The 27,170-nt window shown below is 38.6% G+C and overlaps 2 protein-coding genes and 2 long non-coding RNA genes across 9 annotated transcripts in view; 3 read left to right on the top strand and 1 right to left on the bottom strand.

Moving 5' to 3' along the window:
- LOC100144579 (YAP65-like protein) overlaps positions 1 to 3,951 on the top strand; it is a 47,487-nt gene extending 43,536 nt beyond the window's left edge. For 5 of the 6 annotated variants that reach the window (XM_012693651.4, XM_012693650.4, XM_012693649.4 and 2 more), the window contains one exon: positions 378 to 3,951. In XM_012693651.4, the coding sequence (XP_012549105.1) occupies positions 378 to 473 (96 nt within the window). In that variant the 3' untranslated portion in view covers positions 474 to 3,951. 6 annotated transcript variants of the gene reach the window in all.
- A 604-nt stretch (positions 3,952 to 4,555) lies between these two features.
- Positions 4,556 to 10,930, bottom strand: LOC692627 (glucosidase; the record flags this gene model as incomplete). Its single annotated transcript, NM_001043608.1, is given in 14 exon segments — positions 4,556 to 4,654; positions 5,404 to 5,429; positions 5,431 to 5,436; positions 5,438 to 5,443; positions 5,445 to 5,455; positions 5,457 to 5,465; positions 5,467 to 5,539; positions 7,811 to 7,917; positions 8,369 to 8,503; positions 9,015 to 9,317; positions 9,395 to 9,799; positions 9,890 to 10,158; positions 10,321 to 10,412; positions 10,839 to 10,930. Coding segments are annotated over 13 exon segments (1,476 nt in total). The 5' UTR covers positions 10,883 to 10,930.
- On the top strand, positions 5,619 to 8,289 carry LOC134198936 (uncharacterized). Its single transcript, XR_009973230.1, has 2 exons — positions 5,619 to 6,048; positions 8,035 to 8,289. It is a non-coding gene; the product is annotated as an uncharacterized LOC134198936 (long non-coding RNA).
- Positions 10,854 to 12,357, top strand: LOC134198935 (uncharacterized). The gene is made up of 2 exons (XR_009973229.1): positions 10,854 to 11,126; positions 11,696 to 12,357. It is a non-coding gene; the product is annotated as an uncharacterized LOC134198935 (long non-coding RNA).
- Positions 12,358 to 27,170: the final 14,813 nt, after the last annotated feature.

The raw sequence follows: 27,170 nt of genomic DNA, 5'->3' as shown, positions 1-27,170 counted from the left end.
ACTTCGTAGTCTAAAATTACAACAGTTGGACGTATTTCAAAGTTTTGAGCTTCGTGTAAATAAATAGTTAATATATAATTTTTAGTTAGTACAACTTTTTTTTTATAAATCACAGAGTCAAAACTAGAAACTACCAGCTAATAAAAACATCGCTAAATTCATTTATGAAAGGTATGAAAGGGTTTATTTGCTCAAACAATATTGTTTTCTAAAATAGACAAAAGATCCCCAAGATTTATCAGTGCAGTGATCCAAGTATCGATGTTAGGAGCGTAACAAGTCCAATATTATTATTGCCAGCTCACTGAAACGCTTTGCTAAAGTTTCCAAATGTTTCTTTAAACTGAAGCAGTACAAGATTCTTTTTCTATTTACAGCTGAACGAGTTCACTAACGATATACTCCTGGATGACGTGCAATCGCTCATAAATTCAACACCGAGCAAACCTGACAACGTACTCACGTGGCTGTAAAGCGTAGGCGTATCATGTCAAGTATTTTCTACATATTTTTATTTTTATTAAGTTGCGTAAATGAAACTTCAAAATAATCAGGACTTCAAAATGAAACTTCAATCAGGACTGCTCTTAATTTACGGATAAAAATTTATCCCACGCGAAAGAAATGACTGAAACGAAAAACAATGATTTTCAGATTCCCGCCAAATTTAATTGTTTGATTTGACATTTTTTTAATTAATGAACTGTGATTCGTGATATATTTAAAAGTCCGATGATAGGTTGAAACTTTTTGATTTACAACTAAAATACACCGAACGAAAATAAAACATGTTAAATTGAGTGCGTAAATTAAGGCAATCCTAAAATTGTATCATAAATCCGATACATGTGAAGACGTGATTCGATCTGAGAGAGATCCGAATTGCTAATTTCGTCATTTTACTAGTTTAGTTCATAATGTCTAGAAGTTTCCTTTACCAGATTTAGGTATCAGTGCTATTATAGTTATTTTTAATTAGTGTACTTACCGCTGTTGAAAAAGTCCGCCATTACATTGTCGTTGATGAGGTAATATGGATGTGAATTACACTGAAAATGACAATAACTGGTGTGTGCGCGGAATATTGTGAACATATTTGGTTCATTATAATAATAATGTTTGACGGCAGTTTCTAACAACACTTCATCGAAGTCTTTCGCAGCGGCCAATGTAGGCAACTATAGTTGACCTACTTTTAACAAACTTTAAATAATATTTATAGTTTTCTGGTAATCTAAGAGCACTGTACTCAGGATCACGCGTTGCCTACGTCGGTTTCTGAAAAACTCCACGACGTCTTCAGATTCAAAAGGGACAGCAACCTAAATTCACAATCTCACATCGGCAATACATAAAGCTGTATTTCTCTTCATGGCCAGTAATTAGGTATAATTTACTCTATCGTAAAATTGCTTCCTTTTGTACTGATAATGACGTAACGGTTTGCTTTCTAACATTGACTGTACGAAATGAATTTCATCTCTGCATTTATTAAAATGAGATTGAAAATACAGACATCTAAAAGAACTGAACCGTTGAATATTCGAATGTCTGATTTGTACCAACAAAAAGTGCTGCTTCTAAGAATTTGTTGTCACAGTATCAACTTCTGTTTTAATAGAATTGATACAGACGATTAGTGGCATAGCATTCTCTTTACATTATTATTTTTTATCTTTAACCAAACATAAAATTTTCTCGAAAATAATTCACCATGACTATTAAATGACGGTTAGCTGGTTGAATAGAGGTCGATACTAGGTTTGGTCCCGACCAGAAGCTCTTTGTCGCAAGCCTGTTTTCCGAACGGAAAATAACCGCCGTGCGACAGAATCATTCGTTAATCAGTTTCCCATATTCTTTTGATCGAGATTATCGGTAAACGAACTCGTGCCTGCCCTTATAAGCGAAGTATTCGTTGTAGTGTATTATCTAAAATTAAGATTGTGATAACATCTTGACGTAACAGTGCCTTAACGTGCCTTAAATAAATATATTTATTATGTAATTTAGGTGATATTGATATTTCTACACTATTTCTACATTTTTACATTTTCATTATTATATTCGATTAATATGGTTGACAGCAAACGAGCTACGCCATCGTGTAGATTTGCGTTTTGTCGACTCACACCGTCCTTGTGTATTTTTCGAGATTATAATTAGTTGTTAAGTTTGATACATAGTTAATTCTTTAATTAAGTCATCATGTTGGCAACTATTACATTTAGTCTATTTTAAATGAAGCGTTAAGTACGCGTCGCGCATGTCATTATCGCGACACAGTTATACAAATATGTATGAGATACTCTGTGTGTTGTATTCGAGTATGCCACTTTTGCCTTATTCATTATATGCATATACTTATAATAATTATATTGTAATGACAAGTAGTATATATGTCTATATGCTAGCTATGAATGAAATTATCTCAATGTCAACTTTGATTTTATATTCTTCTTACCTATCTAAAAATCGATGAAATTTATTTGCTATTATACTATTTTTAAATCAAATTATCTTCTCAAAATTGTGTTTTAGCCCACCTAGTCTTTAGATTTCTTTCGCATGAGTGTTATGAATTCAAATAGCTCGATTGGTTTGTATTTTAGGCCTTTTTAATAATGAAATACTACATTGAAAACTTTGCCATATTAGTAAATGTACTACTATTCTAATAAGACTTAATGTAACTTTCATTTATGTTAACTAGCATTAACTTCGTCTGTGTAACTATTGTAATTAGACGTAACGGTGCTGGGTTCATGATACATATAATTTTGTATTTTGTAGATCCATTCGTTGTATACCTATTTAGTATTTGTCTCGTGTTAATAATGCTATGAGTTAATTAGCAACGCTTCTCGTATTGTTCGGTTCATTATTCTGTTTTATATTGCTTTCATTTAGTTCGGTCGCTTCCCGGTAGGGGGCGCCCGCTTCGCCATCGCCACATCCTCGACCTTGGTCTCAACCAACCGACACAACACTAACGTGTATTACCAAATGATAATGAAAACATTACTCAGGGTTAAACTATATTTTCTAAAAACGTCATTCTATCGTTCTAAATTGACTATAATAATTAGCACTAAAATCTGACTCTTTTCACTGTTACTAAAAATCATACCGCGTTTCCTCAATCGATTTCGAATTCTCTTCATCTAACGGTAGCAGTAGTTACTTTTTTCTAACTGTAAAATTGAAGGTTCTATAACTGTCATTATTTATTTAAATTGCTTTAACTGTCACTATCATAGATACACCAATTTTACAATAGATTAAAAATGATAAACATCGGTTTTTTTGTTCGACAAAATTCGACTTTGTCACCAATTTACTATGTTAAATGTGTTATAATAAATTTGTGACAATACGTCTTCGTAGTGCATATTAAATAGGAGGGACAATGTAAGATAACGTAATGACAATATGTCATCAATTTCTGTCGCGAATCGATTTGAAGGTTTAGTTAATGCAAGTGAAATTTCGATTTTGTCCTAAACCACCAATAACTATATCTTACTCACGTAAATTGGTGTTAAACTATTTTAGTTGGCGTGTCGGTTGGAGCCTCATCCATGTATCGACTAGTGTTCCTGTTCTAATTGTTGGTTTAATGTCACATCGAGAAACATTCCATGATGCTAACAGTTCGCTCGGCGCCGGTCCTCTTACGACGAGGCTGGCACTGCTTGCTAAAGAATAATTTTCGGAACAATATCTAGAATTTAAAACTATATTCGTTTAATTCTATAAGTAAGTAAACTTTATATTTTACACACATATCTCTCCAGTTTGATAGCAGATGCAAGTTTTCTCTGTAGTGTATGTACGTGTATCAATGTTATAACAATGAAATTAAAAGTGTCGATTCATTCATTTACTATAATTTCATTGTAAATAATTTTCGATATTCTTATATGGAGTAAATATTTGTTTAATACCGAATGCAATTTGTTTTATTTATCACAAGGACATATGTCATAATAATAATATATTTATTAATACAAATATTAATCTCGAATCATATAGTTGAAAAAATTTCGTCGTAGATTAAGCAATATCTTTTTATAATTACAGTTTATGTTGAATTGCTCTTCGCTGTACATATTTAATATAAACTAGCTGACCCGGCAGACTTCGTAGTGCCTCAATCGATAAATAAAAGACCTAAACTTTTGTATAAAATAAACTTAAAACAAACAAAAGGAATCCGTCCGACGGGGGGACACATGAAAGGAAAAACAAAATTGTAATTTTTATTTAATTCCAAGTATTTTCATATTTATCTACCTTTTGAACCTTCTCTGGACTTCCACAAATAATTCAAGACCAAAATTAGTCAAATCGGTCCAGCCGTTCTCGAGTTTTAGCGAGGCTAACGAACAGCAATTCATTTATATATATATAGATTTAAATAAATTGACGCGTTTCTCGTCAGTATTTCAAAATATGTAGAATTATGATAATTTACAATTCTTCTTTGTATTTATTCTGTAGAATAAAAAAAAAACAATTTTTATTAAAGCTTAATATTTATTTAAAGCGACATGCATTATGTAAACTACGTACAATAGTGATTAGTGATGCGTGCTTTTTTTTAGTTGTTAATATTTCATCAGCCGGATACTCTTAGGATTTATTTCCTCACCTGGAAAATATCATGCAAATATAGCTAAGCTAAGGTTAGTTTTACGTATCGGATATAAGAGAACCGTTCGAATACTATAGAGAGATGACAGGACGCCCGCGAGGACGACGACAAATTCCAACAACTAATAATAAAACAAGAACTTATATCCGATACAGAAATTAAAATGTGAAACGCGTTAATATTGAAAGCATACAATTAGTCATAAACTGCATTGCTACATATTGGATGAAACCAACACCGTGTACTTAATAAATAGCACTTTTAAAATTCAATAGATTATATTTCAACTTGAGCAAAAAAAAAAAACAATGAAACAATTATAGAAGTGTACTTATTATGAATACAATGATAGGATGTTTACACGTGCTGTTTTTGAGAGAGAAACAGAGAGAGAAACTATAATAAGTCGATGTTATTTCGATAAAAACATTAGATTCTTCACATCGTGGTACTAGAATTGGATTTTGAAAGTTTACCATGACATGCCTAGACAAGTATGTAACATTTTAACAAAATCATACACTGACACCAAAAAAATGTCATCCTTGTTTTTATAAATAACCAAAAACCAATTTACCAATCTACAAGTGCAGACATCAAGTGCAGCTCTAGCGGTATGAAAGATTATATCCATGAGGATACTTAATGTAGTCTTAAAATATCGTATAAATCATAAACTATATCAATTTTTTTAGTAAACTATAAGCTAAGTTAAGTTGTAGCGTTATTCAACATTTCGTTCTTACAGCTGGGTCCTTAAAACGCTCGTCCTGGGGCAGTTCGCGGTTGGCGACGAGCTGGCGATAATAATCTGCTGAGAGTTTAGGAGTCCTCGGTAGGTCCGGATCGGTGATGTCCACGTGGTAGAAGCCAAAAGGTTCCCTTCGAAAGTGAAAAATTGAAATTTTAAACATTATTCTAGAAGGTATTTATAGAAATGATTCAATTCTTTATAAGTCGTCGTGGCCTAAAGGATAAGACGTCCGGTGCATTCGTATCTTGCGATGCACCGGTGTTCGAATCCCGCTGGCGGGTACCAATTTTTCTAATGAAATACGTACTCAACAAATGTTCACGATTGACTTTCACAGTGAAGGAATAACATCGTGTAATAAAAATGAAACCCGCAAAATTATAATTTACGTAATTACTGGTGGTAGGATCTCTTGTGAGTCCGCGCGGGTAGATACCACCGCCCTGCCTAATTCTGCCGTGAAGCAGTAATGCGTTTCGGTTTGAAGGGTGGGGCAGCCTTTGTATTATACTGAGACCTTAAAACTTATATCTCAAGGTGGGTGGCGCATTTACGTTGTAGATGTCTACGGGCTCCAGTAACCACTCAACACCAGGTGGGCTGTGAGCTCTTTGACCCATCTAAGCAATAAAAAAAGGTAAGATAGTCAACAGCACATTACACAACACATTACACAACTTGGGTCCCGTTCTCCCCCGTGAGACATAACAATGAAGTCTCAAATCTCTTGAATAGCAGCTGATCCATTCTTTAGTTTGAAATGAAAGAGTACATATAAAGCAATATAGCAGAAATATCGGTTTGAGTAGTAATAGAGAAATTAGAGAGTGTCTTAGACTATGTATATCAGTAAAGGTTTCGGAAACCTACTACTACTGTGAATGATGGGGAAGTATACGAGGAGAACGGGGTTGTAAATCCGTTTCTTTTATTTAATTCCTGTTTTATTTAATCTTGTTTGATTCTCGGGCCATGTCGCCTTAACGATAGCACGGCTTATTGTTAAAACGCATGACTTTAGATATACTTAGTCTGGCCATAAATACTGTTACAATTAAAAATAAACAAAATATTACATTTGAATTTGGAATCTGTCATTTTTATATGATTGCTCATTGAGTTTTCTCATTTTCGCGCCAGTACATTGTACTATAATTTTGCGATATTAAAATGGAGTGGGGTGATAAAGAGAACCGAATCGCTGTGATTGCATTACACAAAGTAGGTATGGAACCAAATGCAATTTTTAAAACTCTCGATACGCTTGGTATTAGTAAAATGTTTATGTACCGGGCTATTAATAGGTGCAATGAGACCTCCTCTATTTGTGACAGAAAAAGATCTAGCCGTCCACGTAGTGTTCGTACGAAAAAGGTGGTCAAAGCAGTAAGGGAAAGAATTCGAAAAAATCCTGTCCGGAATCAAAATATTTTATCTCGGGAGATGAAGATAGCACCTAGAACCATGTCGCGTATTTTAAAAGATGACTTAGGACTTGCAGCCTATAAGAGACGTACTGGTCATTTCTTAACTGATAATTTAAAAGAGAATAGGGTGGTAAAATCGAAACAACTACTGAAGCGATACGCAAAGGGAGGTCATAGAAAAATTTTGTTTACGGATGAGAAAATTTTTACAATTGAGCAACATTTTAACAAACAAAATGACCGTATTTATGCTCAAAGCTCTAAGGAAGCTTCCCAATTAGTCGACAGAGTGCAACGTGGGCACTATCCGACTTCAGTGATGGTTTGGTGGGGTATTAGCTATGAAGGAGTGACTGAGCCATACTTTTGTGAAAAAGGTATCAAAACATCGGCACAAGTGTATCAAGATACCATTCTTGAGAAATTAGTGAAGCCCCTTAACAACACCATGTTCAATAATCAAGAATGGTCCTTCCAGCAAGACTCGGCGCCAGGTCATAAAGCTCGGTCTACGCAGTCTTGGTTGGAAACGAACGTTTCGGACTTCATCAGAGCTGAAGACTGGCCGTCGTCTAGTCCCGATCTTAATCCGCTGGATTATGTGTTATGGTCAGTTTTAGAGAGTACGGCTTGCTCTAAACGCCATGATAATTTGGAGTCCCTAAAACAATCCGTACGATTGGCAGTGAAAATTTTTCCCATGGAAAGAGTGCGTGCTTCTATTGATAACTGGCCTCAACGTTTAAAGGACTGTATTGCAGCCAATGGAGACCACTTCGAATAAGCTTTTTATACTTTAATTTTTTTTTATATTTATGTATTAAACTAACACACCGTAAAAATAATAAATGTTATTTGCAATAGAATTATTTTTTTCCTTTGTCTCAGTATTTATGGCAAGACTAGGTATATTACAAGTGTAGTTTGCGCACAGCTGAAACTAGTTTAAAATGAAATGCCTCTTTATCTTACGTGAATCCAGCACGCCATTCGAAATTGTCCATAAGAGTCCACGCGGTGTAACCCAGGACTCTCACGCCATCATCGTAGATAACATCCAATATCGCAGACAGATAGTCCTGTTTCATAAAATTTCATTAGATAAGAGTATAAAATAACTAGAATAGATTAACAAACAACAAAAAATGTTTGGAATTGTTAATTTTATTATTGAACAACATAAAATGTTATATCAGGTGAAACGAACCGACACTAAAACCAAACAGTAACAGTGGTGGTGGTTCTTGGGTTAGAAAAGAAAATATTGCAATTTGCACCCAATGTTCAACCGATACAATTCAAAATCAGTTACCGTATTTAATTAATGAGTTAGTGTGAAATTTTAATAAGAACGTACAAAAACAATCTCTATTTTTTGTTTAATACGAGCTGTGTAGTTTATCAATTTACATATGTGAAAGTTTATTATAATAAATACCCTTTTAGATATGCACAGATACTATTTGTTGATAAAATTATGTAAGTCATCAAAGTTTCGTTTATCAGCCTCCGGATATATTTAGAACTTACGTTGTAATACTGGATGCGTCCGTAGTCTTGCAAGGTACCGCGATCGGAAAATCCATTTTCAGTTATGTAAATCGGTGGGTCATTGTACGAGCTCTTGCACCAACGTAGCAGATTAGCGAAGCCAGTCGGCACCACCTGAACGATTTTAATAGTTTAATTAATAATTATAATCATTGGATATATTTTTATATATATAAGTGATTTAAGTCGTCGTGGCCTAAAGGATAAGACGTCCGGTGCATTCGTATCTAGCGATGCAACGGTTTTCGAATCCCGCAGGCGGGTACCAATTTTTCCAATAAAATACTTACTTGATAAATGTTCACGATTGACTTCCACGGTGAAGGAATAACATCGTGTAACAAAAATCAAACCCGCAAAATTATAATTTTCGTAATTACTGGTTGTAGGATCTCTTGTGAGTCCGCACGGGTAGGTACCACCACACCGCCTATTTCTGCCGTGAAGCAGTAGTGCGTTTCGGTTTGAAGAGTGGGGCAGCCGTTGTAACTATACTGAGACCTTAGAACTTATATCTCAAGATGGGTGGCGCATTTACGTTACAGATGTCTATGGGCTTTAGTAACCCATAGACATCTGTGAGCTCGTCCACCCATCTAAGCAATTAAAAAAAAGTAATTGTTACCCTAAGCCACTCCGAAGCTGAATCTCCGCCGACTTCTAGACTAGTAATGGAGCCAGTATCCTTCAACCAGGACGGGGATTTAGCTATTGGGTCGATTCCGGGGCCAGTAATCAAGTGTGTAGCATAGTGGTTAATACCCAGAAAATCGGAAGTTCCCTTAATCCTTTGAATCCAATAATCATCAAACTGTTCTAATCGGGGCTTGCTGAAACCTTCAGCTGCGCTTTGCTTTGCGACATTTTCAATCATAACTTCAGGATAACCACCTTCGTTGGTAAATATTGGATGTGCAAACCAACCGAACTGTAAGAATATGCATATTTTAAATGGAATAATAATCCCGTATAATAATTGTTCAATATGGACGAAGAGTTACTCACTTTAAACTGATTGGCAGTTTCAGCCAACGCAACCTGCTCTGCATTTTCCGGATCGCTAGGTTCATACCAGATCGAATTAATAGAAATCATAACTGTACCGTTTTGAGTAGGGCGGTACTTTTCGTTGTAGAGATGATAAGATTCAGCGTGAGCCTTCAGTAAATTATCACTGCATAGATAGTTGCCGATGCCATGGCTGTCCAAAGCGGGGGCCTTCTTAATATCGCCATAGGCATCTTCGCATACCTCGTAGGGTTCGTTAATAGTAATCCACGACTTAATCTTGTCACCGAATTCCCTGTAGCACACGTCGGAGTAATCACGGAAATAATCAACCATTTTGGAATTAGTCCAGCCTCCGAGGTCTTGTAATGACTGAGGTAAGTCCCAGTGAAAGAGTGTGACCTGCAAATGTACACGCCAATTTCACTTACATTCGTCTTCGTTCTATTAGAATATTTGACACAATAACTTATTAAAACACTAAGTTCTTACAAGAGGCTCGATATTTTTCTCGGCAAGAGCATCGAGGAGAGCGTTATAGTACCGAATTCCGTCAGGATTCACGTGATCCGAGAAACCAGTTGGCAATATCCGTGACCAGGAAAGCGAGAACCGGTAAAAATCAACGCCAAGGTAAGTGAGCTCCTCCACATCCTCAAGGTAACGATGGTACGAATCACATGCAACATCTCCGTTGGTTCCATCAGCTATCATCTCAGGGCGGGTGTGGGTTAAACGATCCCACACATTTTCGGATTTCCCTAAAACGATTTCAACGACATTGATTACATAACAGATGAATAGTAATATCTTGATGTTAAGATAAAAATAACATATGACAAGTGTAATACTACCTCCTGTGAGGACGATAAGAAATGTACGATGCTTATCTCGGTGACAAGAATAAGATTAAGACCACTCACCGCTGACATTCCAAGCACCCTCGATTTGATGGGAAGCTGTTGCCACACCGAATGTAAAGCCGTCAGGAAACTTAGTGTATGCGGCTAATCCTCTATAAAAAGTTTAACATTATAATACAAAAACAAACTCTCAAAAAATAATCTCTGACATAGCAGATATCCATCGACAACGGCTACTGGGAGATTTGTAGCTACTGAGTACTGGCGGGGACCCTGTCTAAACGGTTAACACTTATGGTTAATTTAGCCTTAGCGTAACCTTTTTTCGATGGCAGTATCCGAAAGAAATTAGAAACAAATATGTACCAATAAATTTAAGGTTCATTCTTATTCATGTTTTAATTGTATTATTCGAGGTCGCTTGCCATATCTAGCGTCAGACTCGATATTCACTTTCATTCATGGAGTACAAAACAAATTAATCAGAAGGAATAAATAGCTGTGTATCATTGAAGTAGCGTTCTAATCAGGTGTTATGATTGCGAAGTTGATTTGATTTGTAAATAAACATTACTCACGTATGGCACACCGCCAGTATTGAGAGAGTTGTTAACCAAGCCATTGTGTCGTCGCGCACCGCCGACCTCCTTTGCCAAACTGCAATACGACGGCTCACGATCCTTCTTTATGAACACCTTCAACCTAATCTTTCAAGAGGTTATTTTTGAGAATATTTCGTGATAAATCTCTCGACGTGACAGCTAACACCCGTATCTGATATAGAAACAAAACTTGAAAGATATTTATTAAATACATAGATAGTTTGAAAAGTGACAAAAAATAAGCCCACAAAATGTTACAATAAGGTAGGCTTATAGGTACTATTTTTTAAATATAAATTAATTAAGTCACAGTGTTGAATTAAATGGCACCTATTTAATGTTTATTTGATACAGTGAGCACTACGAATCGACGTTATAGTTATAATAAAGTACGAATTTAATCTCATTGATTGATATGTATTGGGCGTTCTGCGGTTTCACCTGCTTTGAATTTGGAATAAAAATTATCACTACTAATCGAATGACACTCCACTGATTCAATTGCATTTGATTTGCGAACTGAGACACGAGGTCCAACGTGCAGTTGTATTGTATAGCGGCTGTCCCACTCTTCAAATCACATTACATTGGCAGCTCGCGAATCAATCGAAGGCTGTGCAGTATCTACCTAGGCGAGTTTACGATACACCCTGTACCAGTAAATTTAGAAAAAAAAAAACTACTTCTCATAAGAATTTCTAACTCCCTCTACCTGAATGAGTAAGAGATTTACCTAGTACAAAAAACAGTGAGTAGTTCACGACTACAAAATCTATTTCACTCTCTCAAAAGCTAATCATAGTAATGTACACGGTTGTCTTTCTTATTTCCAGATAGACGTGAAAAGTTCAAGTCTTCCATCTCATTCTGTCGCAGGCTAAATTTGACAGCTGCACATATTTGGTATGTCTTTAGTGTCCCCTTTCGAATGTCATTTCCGTTTTGTTAAATTTAAAATTATAACAGTGCTATGGAAATTTCGCCTTCGAATATTATACTGCTGTTAAGGACAGACGATGAGGAAGTAGTAATATGCACTCGAAGAGTTCTTGGTCGTTATACGAAAAGCCTTTGCCAAAATATAACCTTATTAAATTATTGTTACCCGTCGTCATAACGCGACGAGATGTACAGAAAACAGTACCTATTAGTATTCATAGAATATTAATAGATAATCCATTCCCTCACAATATCAGATCTATCAGTGAACATACATATAAATCTTGATATAATTTGACCCTAAACTTTTACAATGCGACACATCTAACAACGTTCTGGAAAATTCAGAAGATTCCCTTGGCTTTGGCTTATGATTACTAATTGAGTGGTTCGAAAGGCATTTGAATCGGTCTAGTATTCCTTAGATGATTCTTGATCGAATAATTTAAACTAACAAACAGTCAAATTTTGGAAGTGTTTCCAACAAATATAATATCTTCAATTTACAGACGTGTATATCTACGGTTACTAATGTAATAAAACAACTACATAATTACATGGAAATTTATTTATTTTACTGATTATAATTCGTTAATTCGGCATTTAGAGTTGAAACAAAAGCGTTCGTGTATGGCTATAGGTAAACAAATATTCAAGGCAAATAATGTAGAAAAAGTTTATCAAATATGTTATTGGTAGTATATTAATAACCTTCATTAATAATCTAGTCTTCATGCTATTGACCTACATATATATCTATAAACTTCGCATTCATTTTTATTAACTAAAAGTATTCGTGGAGACCGTGACAAAACTGTTTACTATCTATTTAAAAAGATTTTTTAACATGATCTACATAGAAAATGAGAATTAAACCGATAATTTTCTGACCAAACTATCATTTGAGCTGACATGTCCTTCTTCAAATGAGGTCAGAGGTAGGAAGGACCTTTGTGGTAGTAGGTAGGACCTTTTGTGAGTCCGCGCGGGTAGGTACCACCGCCCTGCCTATTTCTGCCGTGAAGCAGTAATGCGTTTCGGTCTGAAGGGTAGGGCAGCCGTTGTAACTATACTGAGATCTTAGAACTGATATCTCAAGGTGGGTGGCGCATTTATGTCGTAGATGTCTTTGGGCTCCAGTAACCACTTAACACCAGGTGGGCTGTGAGCTCGTCCACCCATCTAAGCAATAAAAAAAAGAGTCCTTAGTAATAGGCAGCGGCTTGGCTGTGCTCCTGGCATCGCTGGTGGCCATAAGCGACGGTAACCTTATACCATTAGGTGGATGTTTGTTCGACTACACGCGAAATAAAAAAATCTTCAAAGGGTTCACTTTAAGAAAGTGCTGTTGAGCGTTTTTAATAAAAAGCGCATTTTTTTTTATAGCTATTATTAAATGTTATTGTGTAAGAAACTACCAGTACTATTATTACCTCCTTTTTCTCTGAGTGCTTCCTTTTCGTAATACGTATACATATAAAGTACTTGGGTGTTTCTGGTAACACTTTTCTTTCAGTTTCCCGTGAAAAATATAAACAAATTCAGTTACAAAGTATTCAATTTAATTCAATAAGATTTTAAAATTTAGCTACGTTTCATCGAGTAGCCCTTGCATGACGCAAAGATAATCTACAGAGGTAGCTAATGAGTGAGCGAGGAGGATTCCACGTGTTAGAACCTCACGTACTTTCCACACCTCGGTTCCCGGTATAGGTTTAAAGGCGACAGAGAGTGCTCGTCTCATTACCGATGAAGGAATGAAGTGCCGTGGTTGATCTAATCGCCAACTAAAACAAAAAAATGTATTTTAAAAGTTTAGTCGTGTTATAAAATTCGAGCGTGCAATTCGAGCGTGGGCGAGCAAAGGCTTGGCTAGGAGGAGTGGCATTTGCTGACAGCTGCCCGAGCGCCTCCGAACTCAAGAGCAGCTGCTTCGCGAATATATCTTCTTCCGGATCGGAATCGTGGCCCGCTGAGAAGATCCGGCGAGAAACTCAGCGAGCTGATGCATGGGTTAGGTTGCACGTCGAACTCTTTGTCGAGTTCGATGAGTACGATTTAGTGTTAGGGCTGAAGACGTCTAATGCAAAGGTTATTGGATCTGATGGATCCGTAAGGACGTGTCTAGGGCGTCGACGGTGATTGGCTCTTGCGTGATCAGAATTCGGGGAGTAGTCAGCGGCGGCAACGTCAAGGTGACTATCATGACGCATAGCCTTATCGAAGTACTGTCCCGACGCTGACTTAATGTATTATCGGATTGATTCGAGGTCCAGCTCGTCGTGCAGGTTAACTTTCCTCACGAACCACGGAGCACCGACGGCTAACCAGCAAAGTCATTTCGTAAAAGACAACAATACCTTTTATATAAATATTTCAACTTTCAAATATCTCTCTTGAATAATAAATAGACTACTTTTAAGAGTTACGTTTTTTCATTACTCATTACTCTATATCTTTAATATTGTTAAAGAACCATTATTTGTTACAGCATCTAATTCCTATCGTAAATTATTTCTACGAGTTGAAGTAGTGAAGCTGATGTTTTTTTTATTTATTGCTTAGATAGGTAGCTCGAGCTCATGGACCAACCATCGCCATCCACCTTGAGACATGAGTTCTAAGTCTCAGTTTTTTTGATACAACTGCTGCCCCACCATTCTAGCAATGCAAATGCATTTCTGCTTCACGGCAGACATGGGCAAGGTGGTGGTACCTACCTATACGGGCTCACAAGACACCCTACAACCAGATATTTAGATATTGCTACTTACTGACCTAAGGTACAGTCCTTCAAATGTAAAATAAGTTATTACAACAATAAAAACAGGATAGATCAGGGGCAGAATTACAATGAGACATAAAATCAGCGTTCCAATTAACTTAAGAAACGTAGGAAAAGGTGCTCCGTGCCGCCATAGTGCCCGGATGTCGCTACCGAACTCTCGGAGCAACAAACGCATACGTCCTAGCGTGGAAGCCGACCGTAACTGCTGAAAAACCAGGAAAAATTTAGTTAAATGCAAACCGTCCCAAAAATTCATTTATGTCATGTATTGAAATTTCTTTCCTCTTCGTATAGATTTCTTTATTGGCGGAACCCATGAGTTCAACACATCTAAATCGACGAAAAAAAAGTACTTTTTACGCAAAGGTGTTTTTTTAAATATTTACTATTTAATATAAAACTCTTTGTTTTAAAATCAAGCTGTAGATTCCAGAGTATATTTAAAATTTAGAGAGAGAGAGAGAGAATACACTTTATTGCACAACAACACAATTTACATATAAAAAAAAAAAAAACAGTCAAAAAGCACATATGTACAATAGGCGGTCTTATCGCTAAAAGTGATCTCTTCCAGACAACCGTTTAATTTACAGAAATTCTGTAAAATATAAAAAATATAGCAGGTATGTTGCGGTGTACAATATACAATACATTATTATAGAAAATATATACATACAATAAACAGATATATACCGTTTACATAATATAATATATACCAATATACATACAATACATACTAATATACTTACACACACACATAATAAATCAACAGTATGGAAATTATAAATGATAATGATGCAACAAACAGCACTAAGCAGATAAGTAGTGTTCCTTCACCATTCTTTTAAAACAGTTTAAAGTTGGAGCACTTCTCACTGCATCCGGCAGAGCATTCCACAATCGAACCGCCTGGACGGTGAATGAATTGTCAAAGAATGATGATGAATGCACCGGCATTTTCAGTCTCAGGTTATCTGATGATCTCAGAGAAAAATTATGCGTATCACCTAGGAACTCGAAACGTTCTTTGAGATATGTAGGGGTATGGGGGTTAAAGAGAGTACAGTATAGTATTTTTTTTTTTTTTTTTTTTTTATGATTGAAAGTTTACTGGTGGCCCGAAGGCCTTTCCAGTTTCACCAGGACGGGTGGGCGAGCAAAGGCTCAGCCAAGAGGGGCGGGATTTGCTAACAACTGCCCGAGCGCCTCCGAAGGAGACCTAACAACTCAAGAGCAATTGTTTCGCGTATGAATCTACTACCGGATCGGAATCGCGACCCGCTGAGAAGATCCGGCGAGAAACTCAGCGGGCTGATGCATGGGTTAGGTTGCACGTCGACCTCTTTGTCGAGTTCGACGAGTACGGTTACCGGGGTCCCTAAGCCTGCCCCTAGTATTAGAGCTGAAGGCATCTAATGCAACGGTTATTGGATCTGATGGATCCGTAAGGACGTGTCTAGGGCGTCGACGGTGACTGGCTCCTGCATGATCAGGATTCGGGGAGTAGTCAGCGGCGGCAACGATAAGGCGATTATCATGACGCATAGCCTTATCGAAGTATCGTTCCGACGCTGACTTCATGTATTTCCGAATTGATTCGAGGCCCAGGTCGTCGTGTAGGTCAACGTTCCTCACGAACCACGGAGCCCCGACAGCTAACCTACAAAAGCGGGATTGTAGGGATTGGAGGGTGTCTATGTGTATGCGGGCCGCGTGAGCGAACACCACACTCGCGTAAGTCATGACGGGCCTTATGCAAGTTTTGTAAAGTGTCACCTTGTTTCGAAGGGACATTTTACTCCGCTTACAGATCATGGGGTAGAGTCTACCGAGAATAAACGCGGCACGGTCACGGACTGATTTTATATGCGGGCGGAATGTCATCGATGCATCCAGGGTAACGCCCAGGTACTTGACCTTCCTAGCCCAGGGTATGGGTTGACTAAAGAGAGTAATCGGGGGTGTGAGATTCCTCCTCCTAATCCGGGAGGAAATCCGTGTGGAGCTTCCCCTCTGAAATAGCACCGCAGTACTTTTCGATGGGTTGATGTCTATGCGCCATTTTCGGAACCACTGTCCTAGGGCTAGGGCTGCGCTCTGAAGCTTCTTCGCGATTAGGGACTTATTTCTACTAGAATAGTAAACAGTCGTGTCGTCGGCGAATAAAGCTAAATGGGTCGGCGGCGACCGGGGAATATCGTTGACGAATAAGCTAAATAGGAGGGGTGAGAGGACAGAGCCTTGCGGGACTCCAGCTGTGAGAGGTCGTGGGGAGGAGCGGGTTCCCTCGACTCGATATCGAAAAGAGCGGTTCGACAAGAAGTCCCGTATGATGAGCACGAGACTATCCGGCACGCCCATGTTGAATACTTTGAAAATCAAACCATTGTGCCAGACTTTGTCGAACGCTTTTGCGACGTCGAAGAAGAGAGCTCCCGTGTATAACGGTTTTGGTCGATTAAGCCCCACAAGAATGTGCTCCGTGAGGCGGTGCACCTGTTGAACGCATGAGTGATTTGTACGGAATCCGAATTGTTCATCGATGAGAATGCCCTTGGATGAGACGAAGTCTCTGAGGCGTTTGTAGAGCAGACGCTCATACAGTTTGCCTAGAGACATGAGGAGGCTAATCGGGCGGTATACAGTATAGTAATGAAAGGACATGAGTATTGCGGCGAAGGCGAATTAGTAACCACTTGAGCTTAGTGCGAAATTCAGATATATGATCATATTTCCGTAACCCAAATATGAATCTTATACAGAAATTTTGTAGCCGCTCAAGTTTATCAAGTTGTGTTTCGGTTAGATCCGGATAGCTGGAATCAGCGTAGTCAAGAATTGGAAGAAGTAAAGACTGTGCAAGCGCAGTTTTAGTGGCAGTTGGAAGAAAATTTCGTAACCGTCTCAACGATCCAGCTGATGCAAACACCTTCCGGCTAACCTCTTTTATTTGTGCGCTCCATGAAAGGTTTTTGTCAATTAAGATACCCAAATTTTTCACAGTATCGCTGATAGGAATTTGTGCGCCGTCAAATAATATAGCCGGAAGCTGCGACCATGTAACTTTCGAACACATTCTTGAACTACCGACAACAATGACCTGTGTCTTTGACGGGTTCACCCTCAATCCATGAGACTTACTCCAACGGGACAATATCGATAAGTCATTGTTCAGGATCTTTATCGCGTTGGTCAGCTCTGGTAAAGAAGTTTGCGTATATATCTGTAGATCATCTGCGTACAGGTGGTAGGAAGAAGTAAGTTGTAAAGAAATAGAATTTATAAAAATTGAAAAGAGTAAAGGAGATAAAACGCCACCCTGCACGTGCGTTTCACACCATGAAGAATAAGCATTCTCACAGTGAATACGCTGTCGGCGACCAGACAGGTAACTGCGAAACCAATCAACCACGGTTGGAGATATGTTAATGGAGCTAAGGATGGCTAGAAGTATGTCGAAATCAACGGTGCCAAAAGCATTACTGAAATCCAGCAATGCCAACACCGTCAGTTTCCCACTCTCCATGCCAAATCTGATGGCATCCGTAATATGCACCAGGGCTGTGACCGTGCTATGGCCAGGACGAAAGCCGGACTGATAAGGGTTTAAAAGCTCGTTTCTCGTAAGAAACTCACTGAGCTGGTTGTGAATCAGGCGTTCTAAAACCTTTGAAAGAAACGGTAGAATGGAAATTGGACGGTATTCTGAAAAGGATGTAGGATTCGGCTTTTTTGGCAGTGGTGTAATCTGTGCTTCTTTCCAAGCCTTTGGAAAGATGTCGCTAGATAATGATTCATTCAGGATATGACAAATAATGGGAAGGATTTGGTCTAGGATAGGAAGGATCATATTACGGGCCACACAGTCACTTCCAACAGCATTGGAAGTTATGGATAATATGCTCCGCTTAACATCACAAGCCGTTAGGTGATTAAAAACAAATGGAGAACAATTTGGGATCGGAAGAGATAAAATGTGATTTAATGTATTAGATTTAGTTGTCCCGTCATAAAGGGATGACGCACAGAAATGTTGATTTAATAAATCAATACTCGAATGTGATAGATGAGAGTCATGTTGTAATTTTCCAATCCCCAGTGATTTAAGAAATTTCCAGACTCTAGCTGGATCACCATTTTCGATAGCACTATGGATATGCTGGCGTTGTGCATCCCTACACACTCTGTTGCAGTGATTGCGGATTCGGTGATAATTTGTACTATTGTCAGGGGTTGGTTTTTTTTTATATTTTAGTTTAGCAGCTGCCTTCCTGGTCAATAGACTTTTAATTTCGTCAGTAAGCCACGGCGCTGGCATATGTTTAATTCTTACTGGTCGGAAGGGTGCGTACTTGTCATATAGATCAGTTAGCTTGGCATTGAACTGATCAACTTTCTCATTGATTGAGGTAGAGCACGTCAAAGCAGTCCAGTCAATGCTGCCAGCATCTTCTCGAAGACTTTCAAGATCCATACCGTTAAAACTGCGCAGCAGAAGAGTTTTTGATTTTGCTTTGGGAGGTCGTACTTTATATGAAACGAAGATAAGATCATGGTATGAGAAAGCGTCAGCTGAACACTGTCCATGGTCAGCCACGTGGTCACGAGAAGAAACGAAAATAAGATCAAGAAGTAAAGGAGCACAATTTGGAAAATGATGAGTCGAGTTCAACGGTAGAACAGTTAAGTTTACTGATTCGATCATCGAGCGAAATAAAGTGGTTCGAGAATTGTTTTTAAGTAGGCATGTGTTAAAGTCACCCATGATAATGGTATGAGTATATGAAGGCATTGTATTTTCTAGCAGAGTTTCAAAAGAAGTAAAGAAATCTATACTTGACGAAGGACAATAATAAACACCAAGTAACATCTTCGTGTGTTGAAGTTCTATTTCAAGAAATAAGTGCTCGCCCGCATATGGCGGCGTAGGCTGTGCCGATACATTAACAACTGCACAATTAAAATACGAACGGATATAAATGGCAACGCCACCACCACCGCCATTAATACGATCGTTCCTAAAAAGTTGAAAACCAGGAATGGTATAAGAAGTAGAAGGAAGACATGGCTTAAGCCAAGACTCTGAACCAAGTATAGCATGGATATTCTTAGAATCAAAACTTGCAAGCATGTCAGGGAAATGAGCCGCAATACTCTGGGCATTGATATGAACGACATTAAAATTCCTAGGAACACCAGAGAACCGTGAAGACAATGTTTCTGCTAAAGAAGGCACACTAATATCGCTGTCGTCGCTGTTAGCTGAATAAAAAGTTTCAGATTCACTTGTATCTGTTGAATTGAACATATAAGCAAATATATATATATACAATTAAAAAAGAAATAAAAAAAATTGTATAAATACGATTATAAATAAATACACTAATTAATAATACATAGTCAGGTCATAAATTCTGTCACATGTTTAATGTAAAATAATTGAAACAAGTTTATTCATTATGTAACCATTCATATACCAAAATGAACTTAATAAAACATAGATTCTTATGACACTAAAGTTTATTCAAAATGACCTCCGTGATTTTGAATACAGGCCTTCAATCTGCGCGGCCAGTCGTCTATCGCAGCACGAACGAGGTCCATGTCAATATCGGCGGCTGCCTTAATCAAGGATGTCTTGAGTGACTCCAAATTGGGATGAGGCTTTGAGCACGCCTTTTCCTCCAAGTGTTGCCATATCTTGTAATCTAACGGATTCAAATCTAGACTGGAGGAGGGCCAGTCTTCGTGCCGGATGAAGTCGATTTCACGCGCCGCCAGCCAGTCTTGTGTGCTCTTCGCTCTACGAGCTGGCGCCGAATCTTGTTGGAATACCCAGTGCCTGTTATTGAACATGGTATGAGAAACATGTTCCACAAGGTTCGTCAGGACTGTATTTTGATACACAACTGCATTCGTTTTTACACCTTTGTCACAAAAATGTACCTCTGTTAAGCCCCAATAAGAAACTCCCAACCATACCATGAGCGAGGATGGAAAATGACCTCGTTGGACACGTGGAATACGGTTGCTCGCTTCTTCACTACTGTGTGCGTACACCTTATCATTTTGTTTGTTGTAGCTCTCTTCTACGGTAAAAACTTTTTCGTCCGAAAAAAGAATTTCCCGATATTTTTTTCCCGCGTACCGCTTCAACAAAGCGCGACATCTCTTCAGTCTCAGGTCCATTAGACGAGCATTCAAACGATGTCCTGTTTTTTTTCAATATGCCCGAAGCCCTAAGTCTTCATTTAACACCCTTTTCACCGTGGTTCTGCTTAACCCCATCTGAAGGGCCAACAGTTTCTGCTTACGTTTGGGATTTCTTTGAATTCGCGCCTTCACAGCTTTTATCACTGCTGGAGTCCTAACAGACCGAGGGCGACCACTTCTTGACCTGTCATCTACACTAGAGTCTTCATTGTATCGTTTGATGGTACGATAAACGAATCTTTTGGTTATATTCAAATTTTTCAGTATGTTAAAAATTTGAATTGGCGCGTAACCGCAACGATGCAACGCAATAACTGCAACACGGTCTTCTTTAAGCGTCCACTCCATATTTAAAAATGAGTAAAATTCTAAATGTATACTATTTTTATTTTCATGAACAATTCGAAATTCGGGTTCAATAAACTTTTTTGTGGCCAGCATTCTAAAAGAAAAGTTTTTACTGTGTGACAATACTTATGACCTGACTAGGTACTAATAACTCCCACCAACTGGGAAAGTGTCTATGAAATATTAATTTAAATAAAACAGAGACAAAACAAGCCAAAAGATAAGAAAATACGTGAAAATTGAAATACAAAAGTTAAAGCAATGAGATAATTAAATGAGATAATAGAAAATTTAAGTAATGAGATAGTTATAAATGTGCTCTCGAAGACATAGTGACTTATTACGGGTTAAATATGTAACAATAACATAATTTGTATTATCTATACTTAGTCTGGCCATAAATACTGTTACAATTAAAAATAATCAAAATATTACATTTGAATTTGGAATCTGTCATTTTTATATGATTGCTCATTGAGTTTTTTCATTTTGGCGTCAATACATTGTACAATATTTTGCGATATTAAAATGGAGTGGGGTGATAAACAGAACCGAATCGCTGCGATTGTATTACACAAAGTAGGTATGGAACCAAATGTAATTTTTAAAACTCTCCATACGCTTGGTATTAGTAAAATGTTTGTGTACCGGGCTATTAATAGGTGCAATGAGACCTCCTCTGTTTGTGAAAGAAAAAGATCTGGCCGTCCACGTAGTGTTCGTACGAAAAATGTGGTCAAAGCAGTAAGGGAAAGAATTCGAAGAAATCCTGTCCGAAAGCAAAAGATTTTATCTCGGGAGATGAAGATAGCACCTAGAACCATGTCGCGTATTTTAAAAGATGACTTAGGACTTGCAGCCTATAAGAGACGTGCTGGTCATTTCTTAACTGATAATTTAAAAGAGAATAGGGTGGTAAAATCGAAACAACAACTGAAGCGGTACGCAAAGGGAGGTCATAGAAAATTTTTGTTTACGGATAAGAAAATTTTTACAATTGAGCAACATTTTAACAAACAAAATGACCGTATTTATGCTCAAAGCTCTAAGGAAGTTTCCCAATTAGTGGACAGAGTGCAATGTGGGCACTATCCGACTTCAGTGATGGTTTGGTGGGGTATTAGCTATGAAGGAGTGACTGATCCATACTTTTGTTGTTGTTGTTTTTTTTTTATCGCCTTTGTAGGCAGACGAGCATACGGCCCACCTGATGGTAAGTGGTCACCGTGAGAGCAGTACTCAACGCGCGGACCTGCGCTTTATAAAGCGCAAGTCTCTGTCCAGGCGTGAAATACCGCTTCGCTCTGTTGAGGACTCCCAACATTTTAGAGACCAATTTGGCTTTACCTTCCAAATGACTCCGAAACTGGACATCGCTCGAAATATCGACCCCTAGAATCCCGATACTCGCGGAAAGCTGCAGGGATACTCCTTGAAATTCCGGCGCCATGACAAATGGGTCCTTCTTCGCAGTGAACGCGCAAACCTGTGTCTTCAATGGGTTGAACTGAACTGAATTCAGTTCATCCCACTTGGAGACCCGCCCCAGAGAGTTCTTCACTTCAGACACAAGTTTTAATCGCCTCTCGTGTACAACGCTTCGAGAGAGACTCTGATGGCCGATATATCGCGCATCCCCTGTGCTATCATCCGCATAGCAATGCATGCCATCAATAGATAGCATGTCATTGATATGCAATATGAAAAGCGTGGGGGAGAACCGAACCTTGTGGAACACCAGCGTTGATGGTCATGGTATCGGAGCAACAGCCGTTGACGACAACTGTGATGCTCCGTCCATCCAAAAAGCTAGCGATCCACTTGCAGAGTCCCTCAGGGATCCCGTAAGCTAGAAGCTTCGATAGAAGTGCCCTATGCCAGACCCTGTCGAAGGCCTTCGCGATGTCAAGGCTCACAGCGAGAGCCTCGCCCTTGCTTTCCAAGGCTTCAGCCCATTTATGTGTGAGGTATACAAGAAGATCGCCAGCTGAGCGACCATTACGGAAACCGTACTGCCGGTCACTGATCAGCTGGCGATCTTCAAGATGCTTAAGAAGTTGGATGTTTATGATTCGCTCCATCACCTTGGAAAGCAAGGAAGTTATCGCGATAAGTCTGTAATTCGCGGGGTCCGACCGGTCACCCTTTTTGGGGATAGGGTGGACATGAGCAGTCTTCCATGAAGACGAAACCCTGTTGGTATTGTACGAGCGGCGATATAGACGCGTTAGCGCGGGTGTCAATTCAGGGACGCATGTTTTTAGAACCACTGCGGGTATGCAATCCGGCCCACTCGACTTATGGACATCAAGAAGCCGAAGCTCCTGCCTGACCGCAAGTTGTGTGATGCGAATCTCAGGAAAAGAGCTGTCACACCGGAAGATGTTAGGCGACAGGCAAAACATGAATAAAGCGCAGAGCACAATGAACACTCGATCCGGGGTTGCGCGAGAAGCTGACGCAGGGAATGGAAGGGCTTCCAGTCCACCCTGCATACGATCGCCGGTTTTGTGAAAAAGGTATCAAAACATCGGCACAAGTGTATCAAGATACCATTCTTGAGAAGGTAGTGAAGCCCCTTAACAACACCATGTTCAATAATCAAGAATGGTCCTTCCAGCAAGGCTCGGCGCCAGGTCATAAAGCTCGGTCTACGCAGTCTTGGTTGGACACGAACGTTTCGGACTTCATCAGAGCTGAAGACTGGCCGTCGTCTCCATTGGCCATTATCAATAGAAGCACGCACTCTTTCCATGGGAAAATTTTTCACTGCCAATCGTACGGATTGTTTTAGGGACTCCAAATTATCATGGCGTTTAGAGCAAGCCGTACTCTCTAAAACTGACCATAAATCATAATCCAGCGAATTAAGATCGGGACTAAACGACGGCCAGTCTTCAGCTCTGATGAAGTCCGAAACGTTCGTTTCCAACCAAGACTGCGTAGACCGAGCTTTATGACCTGTCGCCGAGTCTTGCTGGAAGGACCATTCTTGATTATTGAACATGGTGTTGTTAAGGGGCTTCACTACTTTCACAAGAATGGTATCTTGATACACTTGTGCCGATGTTTTGATACCTTTTTCACAAAAGTATGGCTCAGTCACTCCTTCATAGCTAATACCCCACCAAACCATCACTGAAGTCGGATAGTGCCCACGTTGCACTCTGTCGACTAATTGGGAAGCTTCCTTAGAGCTTTGAGCATAAATACGGTCATTTTGTTTGTTAAAATGTTGCTCAATTGTAAATTTTTCTCATCCGTAAACAAAATTTTTCTATGACCTCCCTTTGCGTACCGCTTCAGTAGTTGTTTCGATTTTATCACCCTATTTTCTTTTAAATTATCAGTTAAGAAATGACCAGTATGTCTCTTATAGGCTGCAAGTCTTAAGTCATCTTTTAAAATACGCGACATGGTTCTAGGTGCTATCTTCATCTCCCGAGATAAAATCTTTTGCTTTCGGACAGGATTTCTTCGAATTCTTTCCCTTACTGCTTTGACCACATTTTTCGTACGAACACTACGTGGACGGCCAGATCTTTTTCTGTCACAAACAGAGGAGGTCTCATTGCACCTATTAATAGCCCGGTACACAAACATTTTACTAATACCAAGCGTATGGAGAGTTTTAAAAATTGCATTTGGTTCCATACCTACTTTGTGTAATGCAATCGCAGCGATTCGGTTCTGTTTATCACCCCACTCCATTTTAATATCGCAAAATATTGTACAATGTATTGGCGCCAAAATGAGAAAACTCAATGAGTAATCATATAAAAATGACAGATTCCAAATTCAAATGTAATATTTTGATTATTTTTAATTGTAACAGTATTTATGGCCAGACTAAGTATAGTAGAATTATGTTGTCGCTGCAGTTTGGGTCATAAAAAATCGGAGCGGTGAAGCGAGTATTTCCCTCTCTCTTCCACTCACGAGCTTTATGGACGGGCATAGTGAAGCGCATTATTGTTGTCGATAAGCGTTATCGATAGTGTATTTAGTTTTGTCATTTTGTGGGTTAGTGATAAAAATGAAAGAAAAAATCACTAATCGAAGATTTACACCACATATCGCCGCAGCAAGTTAACGAGAACGGCAGAAATTAACACTTTGTAACTTTTCGGGACTTGTTCTTATTTCAGTGAAGATTTTAAACACATTGTTGATAACAATACGTGAAAATATTATTTTGAATAAATTCTGCCGTTTCGATACAAAACAAATGAGTAGCCATTGTGTCACTAAAGAAATTCAGAGAACGAATGCATAAAAACACATTTCTCTTCGACATAATGTACTATAACTTGTAGGTAACTACAAATGACTCATAACATTCGTATACCACCCCGCCGCCGTGTACCTACCTGCCTTCGATGACTCATTTGTTTTTATCGATAATGGCGTTGCGCCCGCGCAACATGCTCACCGCCCTAGCCGGGCTATGTTTTATGACCCAAACTGCAGCGACAAAATAATTCTACTATAGGTACTTCTATACTATAATAATAATAATATTATAAAGAGGAAAGATTTGTTTGTTTGTTTGTATTGAATAGGCTCCGAAACTACTAAACCGATTTGAAAAATTCTTTCACTGCTTGGAATCTACACTATTCCCGAGTGACAAAGGCTATAATTATTTTTCAAAAAAATTAGGGATCCTTACTAAGACTGGTGGTAGGACCTCTTGTGAGTCCGCACGGGTGGGTACCACCACCCTGCCTATTTCTGCCGTGAAACTGTAATGCGTTTCGGTTTGAAGGGTGGGGCAGCCGTTGTAACTATACTTGAGACCTTAGAATTTGTATCTCAAGGTGCGTGGCGCATTTACGTTGTGAATGTCTATGGGCTCCAGTAACCACTTAACACCAGGTGGGCTGTGAGCTCGTCTACTCATCTAAGCAATAAGAAAAAATAAAAAAAGACTCCAATAATGTAACCCAAGGTGTAAAAAAAATACCTAAAGTATTCTTTACATCGCGTGCCCTGCGAAAACTATTGATGATAGAATAAAATAATGTACTACGACTTTGTAGAACACATTATTTTTTACAAAAAGTGTAACAGTACCGTCTTGAGATACATAAGAGAGTTTCTTATGGTAATAAAACTTCAGCACTTCATATTATTTTTATAACATTTAAATTGAGAGATGTACAGCGTGCTTGAAGAGCGGGTAGTGAATGAATGATAGCGAAATACAATATGTTACTATATAACTAGTCAGGTCATAAGTATTGTCACACAGTAAAAACTTTTCTTTTAGAATGCTGGCCACAAAAAAGTTTATTGAATTCGAATTTCGAATTGTTCATGAAAATAAAAATGAAGAACTTTTAGAATTTTACTCATTTTTAAATATGAAGTGGACGCTTAAAGAAGACCGTGTTGCAGTTATTGCGTTGCATCGTTGCGGTTACGCGCCAATTCAAATTTTTAACATACTGAAAATTTTGAATATAACCAAAAGATTCGTTTATCGTACCATCAAACGATACAATGAAGACTCTAGTGTAGATGACAGGTCAAGAAGTGGTCGCCCTCAGTCTGTTAGGACTCCAGCAGTGATAAAAGCTGTGAAGGCGCGAATTCAAAGAAATCCCAAACGTAAGCAGAAACTGTTGGCCCTTCAGATGGGGTTAAGCAGAACCACGGTGAAAAGGGTGTTAAATGAAGACTTAGGGCTTCGGGCATATCGAAGAAAAACAGGACATCATTTGAATGCTTGTCTAATGGACCTGAGACTGAAGAGATGCCGCGCTTTGTTGAAGCGGTACGCGGGAAAAAATATCGGGAAATTCTTTTTTCGGATGAAAACATTTTTACCGTAGAAGAGAGCTACAACAAACAAAATGATAAGGTGTACGCACACAGTAGTGAAGAAGCGAGCAACCGTATTCCGCGTGTCCAACGAGGTCATTTTCCATCCTCGCTCATGGTATGGTTGGGAGTTTCTTATTGGAGCTTAACAGAGGTACATTTTTGTGAGAAAGCTGTAAAAACGAATGCAGTTG

The sequence above is a fragment of the Bombyx mori genome, chromosome 5, assembly GCF_030269925.1.
Source record: "Bombyx mori chromosome 5, ASM3026992v2".
Lineage (NCBI taxonomy): Eukaryota > Metazoa > Arthropoda > Insecta > Lepidoptera > Bombycidae > Bombyx > Bombyx mori.
This window is presented reverse-complemented; position numbering and strand designations above follow the sequence as displayed.